Source organism: Eurypyga helias, unplaced genomic scaffold (assembly GCF_000690775.1).
Source record: "Eurypyga helias isolate BGI_N326 unplaced genomic scaffold, ASM69077v1 scaffold11079, whole genome shotgun sequence".
In the NCBI taxonomy this organism is placed as follows: domain Eukaryota; kingdom Metazoa; phylum Chordata; class Aves; order Eurypygiformes; family Eurypygidae; genus Eurypyga; species Eurypyga helias.
The window spans coordinates 32719-52905 of record NW_010273940.1 but is presented as its reverse complement, the minus strand read 5'-3'; the positions used below and the strand labels follow the sequence as shown (position 1 = coordinate 52905).

The window sequence follows — 20187 nt, the reverse complement described above, 5'->3', positions numbered from 1 at the left end:
GATTCTATTCTATGATTCTAAGTGTCTTACACCGTGAGGGCCAAAATCATCTTAAATAGTTGTTTTGGTTTTGTCTATGCTAGCAGTCAGGTGCATTATTTATTAATGATCATCAGCCACTTAAAAAAAAGCAGATGAAAGCTCATTAAAATTAATAAGCACTTCCACCCTTACTAGCACTGTTCTTAATAGTTTTGCATCCTAAAAATGATAATGGATTCAAGAAAAATGTTTTAGGAGACTTAAATATGCTTCACCAGTTTTCCAATACACATAGTTTTTAATACATGGCAAGAGAAATACAACAGCTCTATCCAGCTGTTAAGTACAGCTTTCTGTGAGCACTGAAACGCTGTCTGTGATGACATACAGCAGCAAAATTGACCCCAATCCTGTAAGAGAAACCTATTTGGAAGTGCTTTACTTTGAAATACATAATGACGTTAAGCTGCAGAAAGCAAGCACAAAGACAAAATTTAGTTCTACATTCACATGAGAAGAATGTGGTTTTGACTATCAGAACTGTCTCTCAGCAATTTTACCACTTACAGTTTTCTTTAGAGCCACGTGCCCTGAATTACTCACGTAGCTCAAACAACACTTGCTTACCTACTACACATATTCTTCAAGTTCTACTCTTAGTTCAAAAAAAGATTCTCCTTTTACACACTTTGTGTCATAGTCAAAAATCAACTTGTGACTGTTCTCCTTGCAAGTTCCCTGAACAACTAGGACTAAGACAACAGCCAAATAATTCCAGAATTAGCACAGTATTTTCATCATCATGAGTTACACGCCAAAGTTTTGCTTTCTCTCGATTACTTGCCTCTGCAAGCAAATGCACGATCTGCACCTTCAGTTCAGTCCATTTCATCTTCTTTTTTTTATATAACTGAACTGCTGTGGCACTTTTATCTTCACCCTCACAGGATAAGTTTATTCACTGAATTTTTATTATCTTTAAACTGCAAATTCCCAAGAAACCTCTATATCACATATTTTGAGATCTTTTTAGCCTTCAGTGTTCCTTATTTTCTATTTGATGTCCTTTACTTTCATTTTAAAAAAGGAAAATAAGCAGATCAAATATTTTATTTACCTCCCTTCTGTCTAAATATACCCAAAGAAAAGTCAGATTTGAGAAACAAAGTGGGAGAGGCAGTGACAGGGAATCGTGAGGTCTTCCACTGAGCTTCAGCCAATCTTTCTGTGATGGCGATTCTCAGCAAAGCTCATTTGTATTTATTTGACTCTAGATTTCTGTTAAATTAATCCTATATTTAAAAGGGTGCTCTGCAACAAAATACAGCAGATCCAGAATGTGCAGTTCAAGGTTACAGGAGAAAGCTGTTTCCCAAACTTTGTGCGGTCGACTATTATCAGAGAAAAATACTCGTGCTGTTTTATGAAGGTGGTGCCAATGTCAGCTCCAGGCTCTTTGCCAGATTTGGTACGGAGGAACAGGTGGGAACATTTGATTGTTTCACCGTCTTGTTTAGGGAAAAGGCATGATGCCAACTTTTGGTTTCTTTTTTTTTTATTTTATGGGTACCACTCTGAAGCAACTTGTGCATCACTATTAATTCACATACAATGCTTTGCAAACCCCAGGTACAAAGTCCTCTGCCTCAGTGTGCTGCAATCTGCAATGTGTGGGCCAACTGCTGTGTCCATGCAAAGCCCCACTGACAACCTGCCCACTGCTTGCACGCTGCAGAAGAGTCTCAAATCAAGCTAGTTTGAGAGTTTCATCTGAAATTGAATGTTTTCTTCAAGTAACTATTTTTATTTCCTCTTTTTATACCAATCATACCAATACATTATTTAAAAATGCCTTGATTTTGTACTGACTGTAGTAGCCATAAACTGACTACAGCAGTGCAACATACAATTTCCTGAGAAAAAAAACTCCCTCTGCTGAAAGAGAGGGAGAACTGTATTTTCTATATTTAGACTTCAGCACAGCACAGTGCAGCATGTTTTCTCTTCTGCTCAGGGACATCAGATGGAGAGTTCTAAACATTGGGTGGCAATTAGTTACCCACGTTCATGTGTTTGGGAAATGCAGCCCAAGGTAACAAGTTGCTGTTGTCTGCACAATTATTTCTTGAATTTTTAGCTAAATGACCCCAATACTTTAATCTTTTTTACTCATGGCTGTAGCAACAACTGTGGGTGACAAAGTGGGACAGTTGGCTTCCTTTTTAATGAGACACAATGTGGAACATACCCTTTCTCCACAGTTAACTCTTGCCTTCCAGTGGCTAAGAGTTAATTAATACCCCTGGTGAGCAAGTATCTTTAAAAAAGGGTAAATGCAATTTTATTTGCTGATATCTTTTTTTTTTGTTTGTCTGTTTTACATTCAGCAAAAGTCCTGAGGAAGATGATTATTTGGAGCCATAAGAAAGAGCAATATTTTATAAATAAAATAATCTTCAAGAATTTCCAGTAAAACTCAGTCGGATGGTATATTAAAATATCAAATTTGCTGTTTGATTAACAGTAGAGTGCTCTAAGTACTCAAAGATGTCCGTTAACATCATTCAAGGCCAGGCTGGACGAGGCCTTGAGCAACCTGGTCTAGTGTGGAAGGTGTCCCTGCCCATGGCAGGGGGGTGGGAGCTGGATGATCTTTACAGTCGCTTCCAACACAAATCATTCTGTTATTCTATGATCAAAAAAAAAAAAAAAAAGCTGAATCAGCAGAAAACCTTACCTTAACACAGAGAAAACTCTAGCCATTTTTCCTATTGCTCTTATCTTGTTCCTTATAACCTCCTTTCGAGCTGCAGCAGTTGCTCCTATGGAAAATACATTAAAAACGGTTACAGGGGTTTGTAAACAATACATCACTATTCTAAACTCTAAATACAAGAAACATCATATTAATGCCATCGTTTGCCAATCTAAGCCACATTTGCAGTCAAAACCAAAAATATTATTTTTTTGTTATTTACAGCTCGACTGATCACTTTTGAACAATGTAGTTATTACTGCCTTCAGAGATGTGATCCTTCTCCTGGTACACATTAAAGCTGCATGCTTTTCCATCAATGTATGCTAATTTTCCATTTAGAAAACTTTTTCTGAGACCATATTCTTTTAAACAAGTTTCTTAGAAAATTATCCAAAAAGATATTCAATATGAGCAGTGCTCAAATTGGAAAAAAATAAAGTTAAACGACAGTGGAGTTGAAATGTATTCCATAATCTTATAATTGTAAGTGAAAAACAATCACCTTTCATTTTCTAAAAAAGCCCCAAAACAAAAGAACCCCAAACAAAACAAAACCAAAAACCCAAGCACCAAAAACCCCACATGATTGGGTTACGCTTAAGGCCAAGGTCCAGTTAGGGTTTTCCCATCCCTAGTTAAGTAGTATTTAAATGGTTATAAAACCTACAGGCAGAGTCCTGAAAACCAGCATGAAATGGTAGGGATTGTGCTGCATGGCAGTGGTAAAGAGATTTCCATAGATGCAGCTTTATTCTCATCACTGCTATTGGCCTAACAGCTTTGAAATTCATGAACTCACAAAATAATTTGCTTTTAAAAATACATATGCTGGAACAGAGACTACAGGTCAGCTAAGTTTGCATGAGCACTTGTTACTTGGAGATCACCAAAAGCTAGAATATTAGCTGTGCATCAACCACCTGAATGGGAAAAGCAAACAGTACTAAGTTATCAGAATGCAGATTTCAATAAGGACTCCCCATGTCCTCAAGAGAAGGCCATATAGTAAGTAAACCAGTTTGACTTAATTATCACAGTCATAACCACATACACCACGAAGGCTTCTCCCAAAGGTTTCTGAATGAAAGGCAACCTTGGGTTGTATGGATCCTGCCTGGCAACTCCTGCCTCAGAGGTACAAGAGCGCAACCTGAAATCCACTGCATCAAGATAACGCTTCCTTCTTTGCTGCCCCAGAATTAAAGGCCAAGAATTCAAACTTCTCTTCTCGATTCCTAGCAAATCGATCCATTTTATAAAGTGGAGTTTACCATGGAAGCTAAATAGCAGAAAGGGCCAAAACCAAGGGAGTTAGTTATGGCAGCAAGAGGGGACAGCCCTGGGGAGCCGAGGCAGCGACTGAGCACTCGATGGTGTTGCCCAATGTTGCTGATGGATGCTAGAGGTGAAGAGCTGCAGAAGACACCCACAGACCCTTGCCGTGAAGACCTTCCTTTGCTGAATTATGAGCACAAAGTGACGTCAGTCAATTAAGCTCATATTGAAACATGAGGTCGGAACGTAATGCAGACTCTGCTGAACTCAACAGCAAAAGTCCCATCTGCTTTAGTGGCACCAGCTTTTCACCCACTGCTCCTCCTCCGTGATGTCCCAGTCGCTCTGGGCAGTGCCGGAGAGGTCCAAACACTGTCATGTGGGAGACTGGCTGAGTACTTCTCGGAGCCAACTCCGTCCTAATTCTCAGTTTCAGTTTTCTCCACGCATCTCTGATGACGGCAGCGCTGTGGCTCTACTATCAGGCACTGTCATCTTCCCTACTGCAGATATCTCAATTCCAATTAAACTTGTAGTGCGAGACGACTGCTGGAAATGCAATCATTCCTTCGTGATATTTACTGGATGACTAGGTGGCCTGCCTGACACGTTGGCATTTTAGGAGAGGTGAAAAGGATGTACACATTTTTTCTCCTGTGCCTGAATTTCAAAACAAATAGCCGTCCTCAAAAAAACCTTGAAAACTGAAAATGAACTTGACCCACAATTCCTAGAGCTGTTCAAATAAATCTAAGTAACCATAGGAACAAATATCACCATTAAGGACATAAAAATTCAGGATGAATCTCACTGCAAATTTTAATATTGAGGTCAAGATCAAGTTTAACCTCCATCAGTGCAAGGGGTGAGTTTGATAGATTGTGAGCTCGACAGCCAGGCACAGGGAATTCTGCATAGCTGCTTTTGGGGTCACGTGGCCCTGACCAGACTGCGTACCAACAGGACCACAAGCCACCTCATGTGTACCCACAGCTATTACAATCCGCGTGCTTAGATGTTGACAACCGTATGCTTATGCAGTGGGGTATGTTCATACGTTTGCTGAGAAGCATAAGCTAGATGTCTTATAACCATGCATGCTCTTTTTGCATGCATCCATCTTTTGGAGCAGCTATTAAATGAGTTATTTCCAGGCATTTCTAATAGTCCTCCTAGACTACCTTGAAATTATGATCTTGTATCTTGAAGTTTAAACTAAAAGAAACTATGCTCAGGATGATGGCTTTCAAACCTCTCACATATAAAGGCAAAAATGGAAAGATATAAAAAAAAATATAGGTAAAAATATAAAGATATAAGGTCTTAAACATATATGTCTAATTCTAGACAATAAAGAGTGGGAGAACCAGCTGTAACTCTGCTCTAACTGCATTAAATATAATATATTCATAACAGCTTAATGAAAAATTTTAATTACACAGCAATGATTCAGTCGGATTCTTCAGGGAATAGAGGGGGCATATTCTTGCCTCAGTTACCATGATCTCACTGAATTATACTCTCAAGATACAAGACATGGTTCTCATCCCTTTTTACCCTGAAAGCACTTGAATGCAATTTGTTACTTTTTTCACCCCAAGTGTCACTATCCCTACTTGTTTATTACAAACCCACACTGTTCTAGTAGATCTTGTAAGTATATTCAGCTTTTTCTGTCATTATTTAACCTCCAGAAGAGTTGAGAACTGAAAACTGGAAATATAATTTAGGACCAAAGTAAAATACAGTGCCCTACATGTAAACATGAAATAAGCATGAAAAAAACCCCTTTAATCATAAAACACACCAGGCTCAAAGGGAGTATTTTGTTTCTCATCACTAGACATCCAAGGTTATTAAAAAATACACGGAAAAAATTTTTGTCCTCACTGAATTTTCTAATTTGTAACAAATCTGTGAAAATTACTTAAAATATTATGTTTTCTAAGTATTAGTAATGATTTTATCCTTCTGTTTTTTAAAAACATTATTTGCTAAAAATAATGCTCCTACTATTCACAAAGTTTTATTGTCCTGTTAGTTTTGACTGAATACTACTAACCTGATATAATATTTAGACTCCCTAAGTATTTATACATAAAACTTAGACTCACATTTCAAATGTGAATACTCCAGTTTAGTATTCTGAAGTTAATCACTACTGAAAATCCTTATGCATTATCTTATCTACACTGAAACATACACATATGTAAAAGTGAATGGGTCATAACCTGCAACCTGATGACGGGTAAAAGGCTCAATTTTAGCCTTTGCAAACATTGCCTGATATCCCCTTAAATTTTTAACTTTTCTTTCAATATCTAAACAAACTCTATTTGCATGAAGGAACGTAAAAAACAAAAATCATGAATGCAGCCAAGTTTAAAATTGGAGCGGGCAAGTTATTTGTGAGGTAGAAGAAAAGCTTTGAATCTTACTTCAGTAATGTCACAAAGTTCTATTGGATTTCGGATTTGTAACACCCAAACACAGATCTTACAAGCTGGAGATGTAGAACTTATGTGAAATGTAATTTAGACCTTCACAGATTAAGAAGCAAAACAATGAAAAAAACCCCACTATAAATATCTAAAAATATTCCAAGACATAGGATTGAATAGACAGAAAACAATAATGAGTAAAAGAGCCAATCCCAAATCTCTCACTGGTATCAATATTTTCTGTATTATCTAATTAAGCATTAGGGAAATTAACAGAATGTAGGCCTTCCAACTTATTGAATACCTTTCTTCTGTGCATAAATGGGATCTTCTTACGAATTCCAAAGGTGGGGGGGGAGGAGGGAAGGGAAGAAAAAGATGAGTGATGTTTGTAGAATGAAAATAAAAAAAAAAATACAGAACATTGGACAACATCAATGGAAACACAATGTTTAAGTAAAGTCTGAAAAACAGAAAAGAAAGAAATTAGGCAGGGAACATCCAAAAGGAAAGAACAGTAAGAACAATGTGGAAAAAAATGAAAAAAAAAACCCCAACAACAAACCCCTTTTCAGCTTAAAGCCTTGTTAGTTGGTTTTGCAGGAAACCAACATGCAGACGGATCAGCAGCGAAGCTTAGCCACATGTTACCACCCCTTGAACGCATACTTTCTCCTACATTATTGCCGCTGCTTTGATAAGGCTCAATCACTTCTCAAAAGCAGCCCCACCCCAGAATTTATTTGGGGTGTGCCTGCCTCATGACACCTCTATTCTTAGAGGAATCAAGCCAATTCTTCCAGCTTATTTACGTGTGATACTTGAAAGAATAGCTTACTACTATAGGCATGTCTGCTGCTTTTACCAAAATCCGTGCTATCTACTGCACGCATGCGTTTGTTCAAACTGTCCAGTACAAGATATTTCATTTTAAAATCATCTGGTTTTGAGAGCAAGCCAAGCGCAGCCCTCTGTGCCCAGGCACAACCGCACCACGACACGTGTTTTGGGGGCACTGGCTATCTACCGCATGCTGGTAGAGGCTGGTCCAGAAGCAGGGCACACCAATGTGCCAGAGTACGGCTCACAGGAAAAATGCTTTGGGCATGGATAAAACCCCCGTACCTGGCCAAATAAATGAATGAATATATAAGTAAAAAGATCACATTAAAAGGCGTCTCTGTCACCACCTCACAGAGAGCAGTATATACGCTGCAGTCTAACCTTGCTGGTTTAGAGAAAGAACAAAGAGAAACCAGTGGGGAAACCCCTTGGTTTCTCTCCTGCTTTAAAAATAAACTCATTGAAAAGCTAAGAAACTCTTATCTGTCCAGGTTGCATCACGACCACCCTTACCAAGGTATTGGTAAACAAACGGGACAATGACGAGGCCTTTGCTGTTGCTCCATCAGTCTGTGTTAGCTGGAGCAAAGCCTGCCCCAGGTGCCGTTTATTGCACTGAAGAGCTGTGGCACATCCTGTACAGAATCATAGAATAATTTAGGTTGCAAAGGACCTTTAAGATCATCAAATCCAACTATTAACCTAACACTGCCAATACCACCACTAAACGGTGTCCCTAACCACCGTATGTAAACGTCTCGTAAATCCCCATCCAGGGGTGGTGACCCCACCACCTCCCTGGGCAGCACGTTCCAATGCCTGACCACCCTTTCCGGGAAAAAAAATTTCCCTAATACCCAATCTGAACATCCCTCAGCACAACTTGAGGCCATTTCCTCTTGTCCCATCACTTGTCACTTGGGAGAAGAGACCAACCCCCACCCCTCTGCACCCTCCTTTCAGGGAGCTGTAGAGAGCGATAAGGTCTCCCCTCCGCCTCCTCTTCTCCAGGCTGAACACCCCCAGCTCCCTCAGCTGCTCCTCACAGGACTTGTGTTCCAGACCCTTCCCCAGCTCCGTTGCCCTTCTCTGGACACGCTCCATCACCTCAGTGTCTCTATTGCAGTGAGGGACCCAAACCTGAACCCAGGATCTGAGGTGCAGCCTCACCAGTGCCGAGTGGCACCAGTATGCCCCTGTTTACAGCGGAACCAGGTTTTGATTGGCAGGAGACATTGGTAATCCTCTTTAGGCTCAGCCTACAGCACTGTACTGGGGAAGCTGTATTCCAGCTGAGGAATCAATGCTGTAGCCAGCAGATTTTCAATCAATGCTCTGGCAGCAGATTTTCCATGAGAAGGCTGTGAGCTACAATGTTGAAGGTAATACGAAAATTAATGTAGGTAATTTAGGAGTGTCTTTATGCCAAATCATGATAGTGAAGCATACAAAGCAAGCAGTGCATTTGTGTCAAGTTGCCTATTACATTATTGCACCCTTTTAATTAGCAGCTTAGTTTTTTTCAATCAAATGCACGAGGCCAGAAATGTTGCTAATTAAAATAAACCAGGACTCTGACTATATGCTGGCTAGGTAGAAGTATTTGCAGCTCTTGTTGCTAAGCAATATGTTTGATGCACAAACCATACAGCACACGAGCTATCATTCACCCAAGCCATTTTTTGCTGGATCAGATTATATTGCAACTACCATAGCAAACAGGAAAGAGAAAGTACAGCAAGAGGAAACTATCAGAGATAAGAAAACTTGACTCTCTCATCCTCTCATTTTTAAAGCAAGTGAAACCAAAAGGCCAATATAGGCCAGCAGGGACATACGGGATAAAGGGCACTATGACTGCTATTTAGGCTGTCTCCTACTAAGCATACACAGAAACTGCCTACAACAAATTGATCTGGTCCCCATGATGTGTCTCCTTAAGCAAAAAAAAAAAAAAAAAAAAAAAAGGAAGAGGGTGGAAGGGAATACTTGCTGCTGAGCATCCTGCCCATGGCTAGATGCAACATGCATTACTCAATGAAAAATAATAATTTTAAAAAGGGCTCCTAAGAACACCATGCAGTGAGGTCAGGCAATACTGATGGGGCTTTGTCTTGAAGGGGCAAGTGATAGGGGAAGACAGAGGGCAAGAGAGTGTAAGAGAAGATAACAAATGAACCATCAGTGCAAACCATAGTGATGAATTACTGTCATTACACATGGGAACCCAGGTCAGGGCATGTTCAAACTGCAAGGAGAGGAAGGAAATCAGCAGCGAGCCCTGAAAACTACTGATGATATAAAAATAAGCCATTTTAAAGAACCATTCCATCATAAAAAATGCATCTGCTGTTGCAGATAAAAAGCATTTCCTTCTATGGGAAATACTGCTAAACAAAAATGTCAGTGGGTGAACAGGACTGGACTGCTGCAGTCCTCCACGGAAGCTGGACAGAAATTATTGAGGAAGAATAGTGGAAATGTTGAACCACTACAAGACTGTCAATATGCAGACCTTAGAGAAACAGTTTTAAGCTGATAATCATTCCAGTCTGTTTCATCAAGAACACAAATGAAATGCATCTTGTAGTTTCTCCCCAAAAAGGCAAGGCTCTGTGGAAAAAAAACAAAATAGGAAAAGGGGGGGAACTCAACTGTCTCTGAGAGAAAGAGGATTTTCCTGTTGTACAGATAGTAAAATCAGAACCCACCAGCAAATCATTAAAGATATCGGCCTCTATATAAATTTAAGTCAACACTCAAATTTACTTTTATACCCAAATCCTTCGGTCTCTTACATGTTTACGATCCTCACAAGGTAGTGGTACAACCGTGCACCCACGGCAAGCTGCAGCACCAGCGTCACAGATCCCATTTTACAGGGCTAAGGGGATTATCCGGGAAAGCAGACGTGAACATATGCCATCTCTGGTTTTAGCTACACACGCTAAAGAAGACGTCATTTCTAATGTCCTCCTTAACATAATGTTTCACACAGAAAAATCATTCATATACAAAAATCTGAAAGCAGATTTAGCTAACAATATTAACATTACAGTACCAGGAATGGTCTCATTATTCTTCATCTGGAAACTTCAACGCTGCTAGGTATCATTATGCAGTACGCACACCTGCAAGCCCAGAGGATTTCAGCCTATCTCCCTGCTTAGACACCTGCAATGCTGCAAATACCATGTCTGGAGGAGTGCCGTGGTAACAACTCTTGGGGAGATGGCAGGAGGTGAGGGGGTTCACCCTCCTCCCAGAAAAAACGCGGTAGATGCAGAGAACTCCTGCAGCTGGAGGGAGCTGCTGCCCCCAAACACCCCAACACCTTGTCATTTCTCACCCCGCTTTTGCAAACCTGCTCCTGAACTGTAACGCAGGCATGGGAACACTGATGCACTAACATTTTAGAAAAGTACTACAGGCATTGGCCTATCTATGCTCAATGGAAGTTTATAGGGCAACTTTTTTTTAAAGTATTAGGGCAATCCTGAAATTAAAACTCCTTCCCAGAAAGCCTTTGCTCTGGCATTGCATTCCGTGGGATTTCATCCTGTGTTTAAGTGCTTTCTTGAGCCAAGGATTTTAAGCACATGGTTTTGTTGCTACTGTACTTAATTTGACAGAGTTTTTACTCAGTGTATGCAACTGTACCATTTCACACGCTGCTTTAATTACACAGTAGCTACTTATTTAAATTTCACAAGAAAAAAATTGGGTACAATATTCAAACAGGTGTTTTCTTTTCTCCACTGATTACTGGTTTCAATAAATTCAGTCTTTGTCCCAAATCCTGCAAGATAATTGTTCACATTCACACTCTGTGGTGGATGCAGAACAGGGAATTCCATCTGGCTTTTCCGAGTAAAACCAAAGCACTATCGTCCATACCCTCCTCCTCCTCCATCGCAAAGGAAACATTTGTCAAAACCTGCAATCTAGCTTCCTCTTCCAAAGATTAAAAATAAATACTTGGAGAGAAAAGTTATTTATTAATTATAACTTCATTAAATATTTGTCTTACTTGAAAATTCTTCATTCTCCCTGTTTGTTCATTCTAACTACAAACATCTTGAGAATATTTGACAGTGCTAGATTTTCCAGGTTCTTTTCTAATCTTTTAATATTTCTGTTCTTTTCCTAGATTTTTTTTTTTTTTTAAACACTGAAAGCATTCATAGTAAGAACATTAGGGATGCATGGGATTTTTTCCAGTTTTGCTCAATTAAGAGGGGACAGTCGAGAGTTGCAATTTACTCCTGCACAGCCTAACAAAAAATAATGTCTAATAAAATAAACTGACTTCTAAGAACCCTCAAATAGCAAGATATAAAAATACATATTATTTAAAGTCAAACTAATAGGTACAAGGCAAATTATCATATCAACACCAATGGAAATGACAACAGAACTGACCATTCCTCTCTTCTTAGCAGAAATGTCAGGTCAGAAGATGTGTTTGAATATTTATTTTTATTGATTCTATTGCTTCTGAAAGCCTTTTAGAGACACAAGTGCATTAAAAGAGGCGACTAATGAAATATTCCAAGTACAAGTCTTTCAAAGCTGCAGTACCCATGTTTTGGAAGGAGGTCTGCAGGAAGCTAATTTCATTGTAGGAAGATTATTTCATTGATATAATTAAATTTTATAAGGGAATCCCTGGGTTCTTATGCATGAAATCAACATGTGACCACTTTGTGACAACACAACCCAGATTTCATGGAGGGAAATAACTTTTTTTTTTTTCTTTTTTTTTTAAACCAAAAGAGTGAGACTAAGGAAAAGGTTAGAACAGGGCAGAAGATCCATTACTTTTTTCCAAAGCATGCAGCAAATCCACTGGACTCCAGCACAACAGTTGCTTTCAGCGGCACAGAACTTCAACTCAGAAAATGATCCCAGGGTTAGTAAATAAACTTTTAAGTAATTTCAAAGCAAATAATCTCAACCAAGGGCAGGAGGCTCTTACCATCAAACCCATCTTCCTCTGTCCCCAATTCATCATCTGAGCAGATGTTCAGCACGTTTACCAGCATCTCTGTCACTAAAATGGAAAACAAATGCAAAATGTTGATATTAAGCTTCTCTGGTCTGTCAGAGAGCAAACTCCAGCTATAGCAGTGTTAATGAAAATTCAGTACAGAAATAGCACCCACTTTTTAAACAACATGACCTTGTTTTACGCATACAGTAATATAAACTTGAAGCATCTTGTGTAGTTTAATATGTAGTACAGGTTTCCATGAAAACAGTTCCAAATAGAATGAACACCACAACAAACAGACCTTAAAAAATTAATGTGGTTGCAATCTCTCTTTTTGCAATTGCCAATGAACTGGGCATTTTTTGTTTTCTCCCTCTCATTACATTTTTGCCTTTCACCCCACTTGGACAACAGAACCGACCACTCTCCTCTTGCTGCTACACTGCAGTAGGGTTTGATTTTCCTGTTTAGCAAATGGAATGACATTCCAACTGAAAAAGTTACAGCAAGAGGGATCACAGAATGTTTATTTATTTATCCAGGTTTTGGACACTGTACTTTCAGTTCAAAAAAACATTAACCCCTGTAAGATGTGCACAAAGGGGCAGTGTTCCTTGAAATCCAAGACACAGACTAGGTGATTATTTTAGGTCCTTTCCAGCTGCCAGCTGGAACTATTCTATGTTCAATGGAAACATCATTATCAATGAATTCAGAATACATTCAGCTTGCTTACTGTGCAACTTGGACAAACCCTGGCAACTCCTAACCTGGTCCCAGCTCTTTCTGGAAAGGCAACAATGCGACACTAAGCAGAAACCACAGAGTAACAACAACCAAAAACCAAACCAAAACAAAACCAACAACAAAAACCCCCACCCAGCAAAAATCCAAAAACCACAACCAAGGAAATATAGTTTAGAGATCAAAAAAGCCAAAGTTCCAAGGTAAAATGTGAAATCATTAGCAGATTGAGAAAAACTCCACTACATCTACATGTAGCAAGCATCATTAAAAGGGTTACCAGGCATGTCTAGTCTTGCACTAGCTACACAGGCTGAAACTTTAATAACCACTTGATTAAAAAATTGAAAGTCCTCTTCTGTGACAGCTATGATGACTTGGAATATTAGAAGGGTAGGACAAAAGTATGTTTTTCCTACATTAGGGAAGGATTTAATATTTTCCTTTGACAGGACTAGTGGAAAAACTTTCCACATTAACAACCACCAGTGAAACTAACAGCTTCCTACCTTGGTTGGCCTTTGAGGGGGAAAAAAAAAAATCTATATTAAAAAAACGGAAATAAATAAAAAGCTGTGTAGAACATCAACTCTTACATCCATGAGTTCTGTTATGCAGACAAAGGGAAATTGCTGATTTCACTTCTCAGGGATCTAAAATTTCCAAGCAATTGGCAAGAGCCACCACTGGGAAGACATGAAGGAGATGGGGAAAAGAACCCCAAACAAAAACACCAAGAAAAAAAAGGAGTGTCCATGGTCTCAGAAAATCAACAAATCTGACCATGCATCTTGCAGCCCCACCTGAGGAGGCCACCCAGAGGAAGTGACTGAAAATATGATATTACAGAACATCTTACAGGACTGCAACGTGTATGGAAAACAGGCCCATCCTAAAAACGGTCTAGCTGAGTTTACGGCCAAAGAATACAAAAGCATTTTATCTGCTTCACAAGAACCTGCAACACACATCAGTGTGGATTATGCAACATCTCCATTAGCGGAAACAGCTGTCTCTTCTTTGTTAATCCCTATTTCATGGTCTATCTGCTTTGTTCACAGAGACCTCAGGCGTCTCACCAGTGGCTTTCCTCATACAAAAGAGTAGCTGAAAACAAAGCCAGTCATGACTGCAGGTAAGAGCCACAGCTGGCTGTATTTCCAGTTGCCTATTATGAGAGAACTGTTATTCCAAGCAGCTTTTAAGAATTTATTATAGTTTTCTGGCAGTAATTGCTGTTACAGCAATATACTATAATGGATGGATCAAAGCAAGCTTCATCTCAGGCTCTGAATAAACAGACTTGGGGTTTAAGGAGTTTGCATTAAGTATTCATTTAATATGTTAGGCCAAAGTGTTTTCCATGCCTTTTGTGTGCTTGCCGGTCATAGCATGAAGTTCAGGCAACACTAAGAGCATTGTGTTTCAATAAAACATTTATGTTCTTTAGAGTCTTCTCACCAGCGATGAGGCATCGTATGCCTTAGGCAGAGTAGGGGCTGGGGAGCAGGTTTTCCTTCTTCCTGCCATCTCTCTACTCTCTCCAGGAACAGCTGGAGAGAGTCACAGCTACCCCAACTTGGTCTTAACATCACCAGCTCTGTGCTTGATGGTGAAAAAGCAACCCATCATCATCTTATCAGAAAGGTCAGCTGGGTAAGGATGTAACCATGACGTAGTGAAGTCTGTTGCAATGCCCCTTGAGCAGTAAGCAATATCAAAGGGAATGCCCAAGAACTTATAAAGGAACAACTAATAGGAATCCTAGTCAGTGAATTCACCCCCTGGCCTGCAATGCCAAAAAATCTATTTCCACAGCAGAAACATAATGGCATCACAGCCTGGAAAGAGAGGAAATTATAAAAACATATAAGAAGTTTGATTAACCATTGGTAATTGCTGCCCCTCTGATGCCTGTTTCTTCAAATCTGTCTTCAAGGGAAAGTCATCTGTCTTGAAATTATCCTTGCCATTTCAAATACATGAGGCCACGTGCACAGTGACTAAGAAAACATTTTGCGGTTTCTACAAACAGAGATAATTTACACACCTTTCTCACCCACAAATGGCAAGGACCAGGTGAACACATCCATGAAGTTTGGAAGCCAGTACGGATGAGGGGAGCAGTTGAACTGTCTGATATTCATAACGTTGTTCTCGTATTTCAATACTGCAGCTAGAAGGGAGAAAGGAAAGAAACGAGAGACATCAGCCATGCGCACGTGACTGGCTACCGGATCAGTAATGCTCACGGCATTCACCGCCTGCAGAACTGCTCACCAGCTTTCAACCACTTGACCCAGCAACAGCACTTGACTGCTAGTTATAATAGGATACAGCCTCAAAGAAGTTGTGATTTCCAGTCTGAAGGTGGTGTCATCAGCTTTCTCTGGCACTAAGATGGATTGGGAAGTGAATGAATAACTCTGACTAGTCATGAATGTAGGCTCTGGGACCTACCACCAACGGGGAACAAGGCAACATAACCACAACCACCCATTTCACACAATTATCTGAGCTCCTCACAGCCATACTTTGGAGATAACAGAGAAAAACATTTAGCACTCAGAGTTTGAATGTTGCTCTTCCAATGGAGATTTTCAACATATTTCATTTATAATATTGTACAATTTGAATTTTTTCTCACATTATTCAAACCTCAGGCACATGAGACTCTGCTCCCTACAGTATGAATTAATACTAATATGAGTTATCTCGTACCATTAAAATAAGTGTCATTCTTGTCAACACACACACAAGGACTACATTTGCTAATGGGCAGAAATACAGATATTTATGCCATAGCCATATGGCATGTTATGCCATAACATTTTTAAAGCACTCTGCCAAGTTCAGTGTTAATGGTCTTCAGGTTCGTATCTGAAACAGGATCTGATTAACCTGTTTTTGCAATATAACAGAACAAAGTAAATCAAAGTATTACAAAGCCTATCAGTAAGAAACAGCTATTTATTTCTAGAAGAGATGATAGTTGTATCCAGGCCCAGTGCAGTCAAAAGTCAGATGAAAGAGGGAAAGGCTGCATGTTATTGGGTATAACTGAAGGGACAGAGAGCACAGGCAGGAGAGAAAGAGTTAATATCAATTTGCTCAGGGAGGAGCAAAGTAATCAAGCTGAAAACACAGCAGAAGAAATAAAATGAACTCTACAATAAGTCAAGAAAACTCCTCTTACCAAAAGCCATTTTCCAAAGCGTGAAGTTTGCCCAATGCTACACTAACACTACATTCCACACCAAATCTAGACTTTCATGTTCTTTTGAAATTTTTTATAGCAATAAGTGGATATCAGGGTGCTGCAGACTACTCAAACCTCAGGCCATTCATTCAGACTGCCTGGAAGAACACAGAAAGGTGTTCAGCAGCTGTTTGTACCACATATCTGTTTATATCACAGATCTGTTTGTTGGCTTTAAAAGAACATATTGAGGGAGAGCTTTTAAGAAATATCATCCAGTGCTGGATTTGTACTATTTGCTTCATGGGCCAACTACCTCAGCCTAGGAAAGATTAAAACTAAGTCTCATTCCTTCTCCTTCTGCAGTGGTGTTGGTTTTTTGGTTGTTGTTGGTTGGTTGGTTTTTGTTCGGTTGGTTAGTTGGTTTTTGGTTTTTTCTTCTTGCAAAGTCAGATGTAATTTAAAATCTTAATAATGTTGTTACTCGACCTAGTAACAGTACCTCTAACCTAATTAGGGTATATTTTAATTTACAGCATCTTTCCTGACATTCAGTAATTTCTAAATTGCACAGATGCAGAGTACATGTGCTCTTGGACACGAACAGAGCCATTTATGAAACAGAAGAGCAAATATTGCTTTGCTCATGGAGAAAAAGGTAATTTTGAGATGACTACCTAAACGGACTCCTAACTACCCTGAACATGAAGACATGAAAGTTTTGAACAATACAGTTACAGGAGAATGCAGGCAGGATCATTAATCAACATGGGACTAAGACACCACAAGCTGAAGCTTCCATCCACTCTACAAGGTGCTGGCACGTCCCATTTTTAATGGAAAAATAAGGGTGGGGTTGCACATTTTAAAAGGCAGCTCAGGGAACATTACACAAAGTTTGGTGGCCATCTCACTACTAATGTTTACATGCAGCGATCGGCGCTCAGATGCTTACTCTCACCTAGGCAGCCCTGACTTCACTGCATCCTGCTGCTCATCACTAGCACTTCTAGTTCTGTAGCTGTAGGTGAGCTGTCAGTACTTTCTGCACTAGAGACAATATGCTGAACATGCTGGAAGACATGTATGTACCTTTACATACATCATCTTCAACTGGCCTTTTAAAGCTAGGAACAAAACCATCCTGATGGGAATTAATAACCAGTGACCTTCAGAATGGTCCTCCTCACCTTCAGTCAAAGAAAAACAAATCAAGAAAGCAGCACACGATAATGCCCTCATAAATGATGAAACAGCATGAATCAAAAGTACGTCAGAAACACACCTCTTTCTCTGTGTCTGGTATATCATACTTTGTTTTCTGCTTTCCTCCAGCCTTCCCTCCTGTGGCTCCGCAGGGAGGAACACAGTTCCAGGGGCTGTCACTTAACAGCCAGCAATGAAGGTGCATGACTGCAATATGGCACAGCACCATAGGAAATGCAGTGCATCTCAACGCTGCTGAAGGGGGTGAACAATTTCTCCTCATTATTCATCTCCTCCTGTTGACTAAAATGTGTGTCAATCAGACAAGAAACATTTTTGATGAACTAGACTGTTGCTTCCCACAATAGGTTGCTAAATGTCTTCCATTTTGTGGCTGATGAGAGTGACCTGGGAGCTTCTGAGGCCTGCGCACTGACAGACACAGCAAACGGCTCGCTAACATTTATGTGAACCTGTGCCAGACAGACACCCTCCATTTAAACAAACCACATTTGACTCTTTGCCCATCCTAGTCTGACAGTTGGCAGCCGTTCTGCTGCTCAGTAAAATAAAAATGGCTTAATAGTGCTATTAGCAAAAATGAGAAAAGCGGTGTCAGTGCTCTTAATATTTCCATCACTTTTTGGATGAAATTACATGACAGATAGAAATTCACTCTCCTATTACAGTGACACAACTGCATAATAAAAAAAAAAAGTTTGCGCCTTTACAGCAAAAATGAGTCAAAACCACACAAAAAGGACCACTTAATGTTAGTGAATATTCATTTAGAAGGACTATAACTTCAAATTAATCATCTGAGTGAGCTGAGGTGGTTCTCCCCTTCCCACTATTTCTTCAATTTATCCATTATATCTATTTCTACATTCTGTGAAAATTGAATAAATAATTTTCATAAGGAACTTTTAAAACTGGCCACTGAAAAAGCCTGCACCATAAACGGAAGAGTTGGAAAACATCAAAATAAACATAAATGGCTTTAGTTTGTTTGTTTGTGTTTATTTTTTTAAAAGGACACTTTATTTTGTGATTAATGTAAAAAAAAAATAATCTTCACACCACCTCATTGATTTTTATACCGGAACATCTTACAAAAGCAAGTTCTGGTATCAGTATTTTATAAACTATTCTCCTCCCTAAATGCCATGTACAGATCCTCCACAAATGCCTTCAAAAGCCACTTGAAGTAAAATAACACTATACAACAGAGCAGTGTAATGACACAGACAGAAATCTTCTAAAATAACCCTACTTTTAAAAGAATAAATTAGGGTAGTTACCACTATCACAAATACACTTCTGAATTTTTAATTTAAAATCTTCCATTTACAAGTACAACGTATACAAAATATTTTTATTAGGTAACTAACGAAGATGATATTTAACGTTAGAAAAACTGGTTCTTGTTACGATTGTGCAGTTCTGACTACTGCTTAGCAGTCAGAGAAGACAACTACCTGGACCAAGAAGAAAATGCTTCTCAGACAACATCAGGAGTTGCCCTGAGCTCTTCTGAGTCCTTGCTTTCTTTTGGTCATAGCTCCTTTCCGCCCCCCCCTCCCCCACCTCCGCTGGCTCAGAAAAGGCTTGGGAGTTTCACCGCTGCTTTATTTCTTAGTCCACATTAACTTGACGTCTCAGGAGCTGTAGGAGACCCCAGCTGCCCTGAAAGAGCAGGAGTCTTCTGACTGTTACATAACTACAGGCCACGTGATCGCTGATGGAGGAACCAGAAGAAAGCGGGATGGGTTCCGTTGGTTATGAAACCTGCTGCTGAGAAAAACCTGACTCTCTCCAACTTTCGCTTGTTATTCCAGGCTGCAACCTTTATACTTTTCATTCCAAACGTATACTCAGACATATGCTAGCAGACCAAGCCACCAGCCGCAGTTTTATTGTGTATAATCACCAAGCACAGCAAGAATCTTTATTATTCTTAACAGTCACACACATTTTAACCTAATTCTGGTACTTGCTGTTGTAAATGAGTTTTAGAAGCTAATGTTCTGTAAAGTGAAGATGTGCAGATATCACAAATGACATTATCCTCTTGCCAATGCTAGTAAACTGAGATACTGGGTGCAGAAATTACATTAGAGTGAAATGAAACACTAATGCAGCAGGCAAAGGGCATTTGTACTGTTTAGCTTTAACATTTAACGTAGGTACCTAAGGCTGGAAATACGGTTGGTGAAAATGTGCAGGTAAGAAACCTCCTTCCTTCAGCGAGAAATGGAGATAGCTCTTCTACCATTCTCAGGCAGGGTCAAACATAAGCACCTAGTGCCATCTGAGACCCCCTGGGGTATCTCCTCGGTCTCGCTCAGTTAAAGATGAGCTCAGATCATCCCTGTCTCCTGTGTCACACCTGTCACATCCCAGCGGATGTCCCAGACCCCCTTGGCACTTTAAAAATCTCTATGTTGGGAGGTGAATTAAGGGCTTAAACAACATGAACAACATTAAACTGTGTGACAGATAGTTCAGAATTACCCAAAGACATTATATATCTTTCTTCAAGATCTGCAGAATCTTTTTTCAGTATAAATTAACATGATAACATTTCCACCAGAGGAAAAAAATAACAAGCATGCTAGAAATACTAGCTCAGAGTGAACTCCATGTTTTTAGATAAACAGCCTCAAAATAACTTTAGCAAATAAGTTTTGGGGGTTTTTTTGTAATTTTTTTTCAGAAAGCTCATCCTGAATTTTGAAAATAAATG

The 20187-nt window shown here is 39.5% G+C and overlaps 1 protein-coding gene across 1 annotated transcript in view; it reads right to left on the bottom strand.

Annotated features, from left to right (window-relative positions):
• Positions 1–2715: 2715 nt before the first annotated feature.
• LOC104515611 (serine/threonine-protein phosphatase 2B catalytic subunit alpha isoform) overlaps positions 2716–20187 on the bottom strand; it is a gene marked incomplete at its 5' end in the record, with an annotated part of 45944 nt that continues 28472 nt past the window's right edge. The window contains 3 exons of the mRNA XM_010159653.1: positions 2716–2804; positions 12278–12352; positions 15087–15212. Of these exons, the coding sequence (XP_010157955.1) occupies positions 2716–2804; positions 12278–12352; positions 15087–15212 (290 nt within the window). The remainder of the gene's footprint in view (positions 2805–12277; positions 12353–15086; positions 15213–20187) is intronic.